General features: G+C 37.1%; 1 protein-coding gene across 1 annotated transcript; it reads left to right on the forward strand.

Annotated features, from left to right (window-relative positions):
- Nucleotides 1-4: 4 nt before the first annotated feature.
- LOC107736209 (large subunit GTPase 1 homolog) lies at nt 5-933 on the forward strand (the record flags this gene model as incomplete). The annotated part of the gene is made up of 5 exons (XM_016547683.1): nt 5-81; nt 202-288; nt 372-458; nt 584-644; nt 730-933. Coding segments are annotated over 5 exons (516 nt in total), but the record flags the coding sequence as incomplete, so codon positions are not given.
- Between the last annotated feature and the right edge of the window lie 350 nt (nt 934-1283).

The following is a 1283-nucleotide window of genomic DNA, read 5'->3' on the forward strand; positions in this document are numbered from 1 at the left end:
CGGCTTGCTTTCTGCTGAGGAGTCCACACGACTGAAGAAACTCCATGAGGACAACAAACAGTTCTTACGAATTCCCAGAAGGTATGTTGTTGTGTAATTAAATGTGATTTCTATAAACCTGTATGAAAGTTCCATTGATCTGTTGTAGATACACAATTATGCAAAAGCTAATTTATTCAGCTTTTTGCTTTGTCACTACAGGCCTCCTTGGGACGAGAGCACAAGCCCTGAGGTTCTGCAGCAAAACGAGAGGGACAGTTTCCTTTTATGGAGAAGAGAACTGGCTCGGTGAATGTTTGATAAATTTAGTTCATATACACTAGCAAATCCAATTCTCTAGTGTTTGTGAGCAAATGCGATTTCTGTAATAGGTTGGAAGAGGAACAGAAGTTGATTCTTACCCCTTTTGAGAGGAATCTTGATTTCTGGAGGCAACTCTGGAGAGTCATTGAGAGGAGGTGAGCTTTTGCTTGCCTGTTTAATACAATGGAGATTTCATTTGTGCTCTTCACTATCTAATCACTCTTTGATGTAGGAATGATGGTTTCTTAGGGTACTATTTATTTTTTTGCTTTATCCTCAGTGATGTTGTGGTTCAAATTGTTGATGCCAGAAACCCGCTTCTCTTCCGCTGTCCAGATCTTGTAAGTAACTGAGACATCAGACCAAAACAGTTATACTCATAACTCTTTTTTTTTTTTTAATCACGCTTTAATTTCTCTCCGTCAGGAAAAATATGTAAACGAAGTCTCAGTTCACAAAGTAAACATGCTTCTTCTGAACAAAGCCGACCTGCTCACTAGAGAACAACGGCGAGCTTGGGCCCGATACTTCCAGAAAGAGGGGATCAGAGCAGTGTTCTGGTCTGCTTTAGCTGAGGCACAACGACTCGAGGCGGAGGAGAAGGTAATATATGGAGCTGGTCTGCAGTGATGCACTAAAAGAAATAGTAGTTGTTGTTAGCAGGATTGAATTTGGGCTTTGCAATTTTCAGGTAATTAAAAATGTAAAGAAAAAAAACAAGTGCATATTTACTTTTTTTTTTTAATGTTCTATTCATTCAAGTTCTATTCAAACCAAATATTTCACAAAAGTATTAAGCAGCACAACTGTTTCAACATTGATTATAATAATACTAATAATAGTAAAATGTTTCTTGAGCAGTAAATCAGCATATTAGATTGATTTCTGAAGGATCTTGTGACTGGAGAAAATTAGGCTTTGCATCACAGAAATAAATTACATTTAAATATATATTAAAGGTGGGGTATGTATTTTTTCAA

Source organism: Sinocyclocheilus rhinocerous, unplaced genomic scaffold (genome assembly GCF_001515625.1).
Source record: "Sinocyclocheilus rhinocerous isolate Xijiao unplaced genomic scaffold, SAMN03320098_v1.1 C36561129, whole genome shotgun sequence".
Classification (NCBI taxonomy): domain Eukaryota; kingdom Metazoa; phylum Chordata; class Actinopteri; order Cypriniformes; family Cyprinidae; genus Sinocyclocheilus; species Sinocyclocheilus rhinocerous.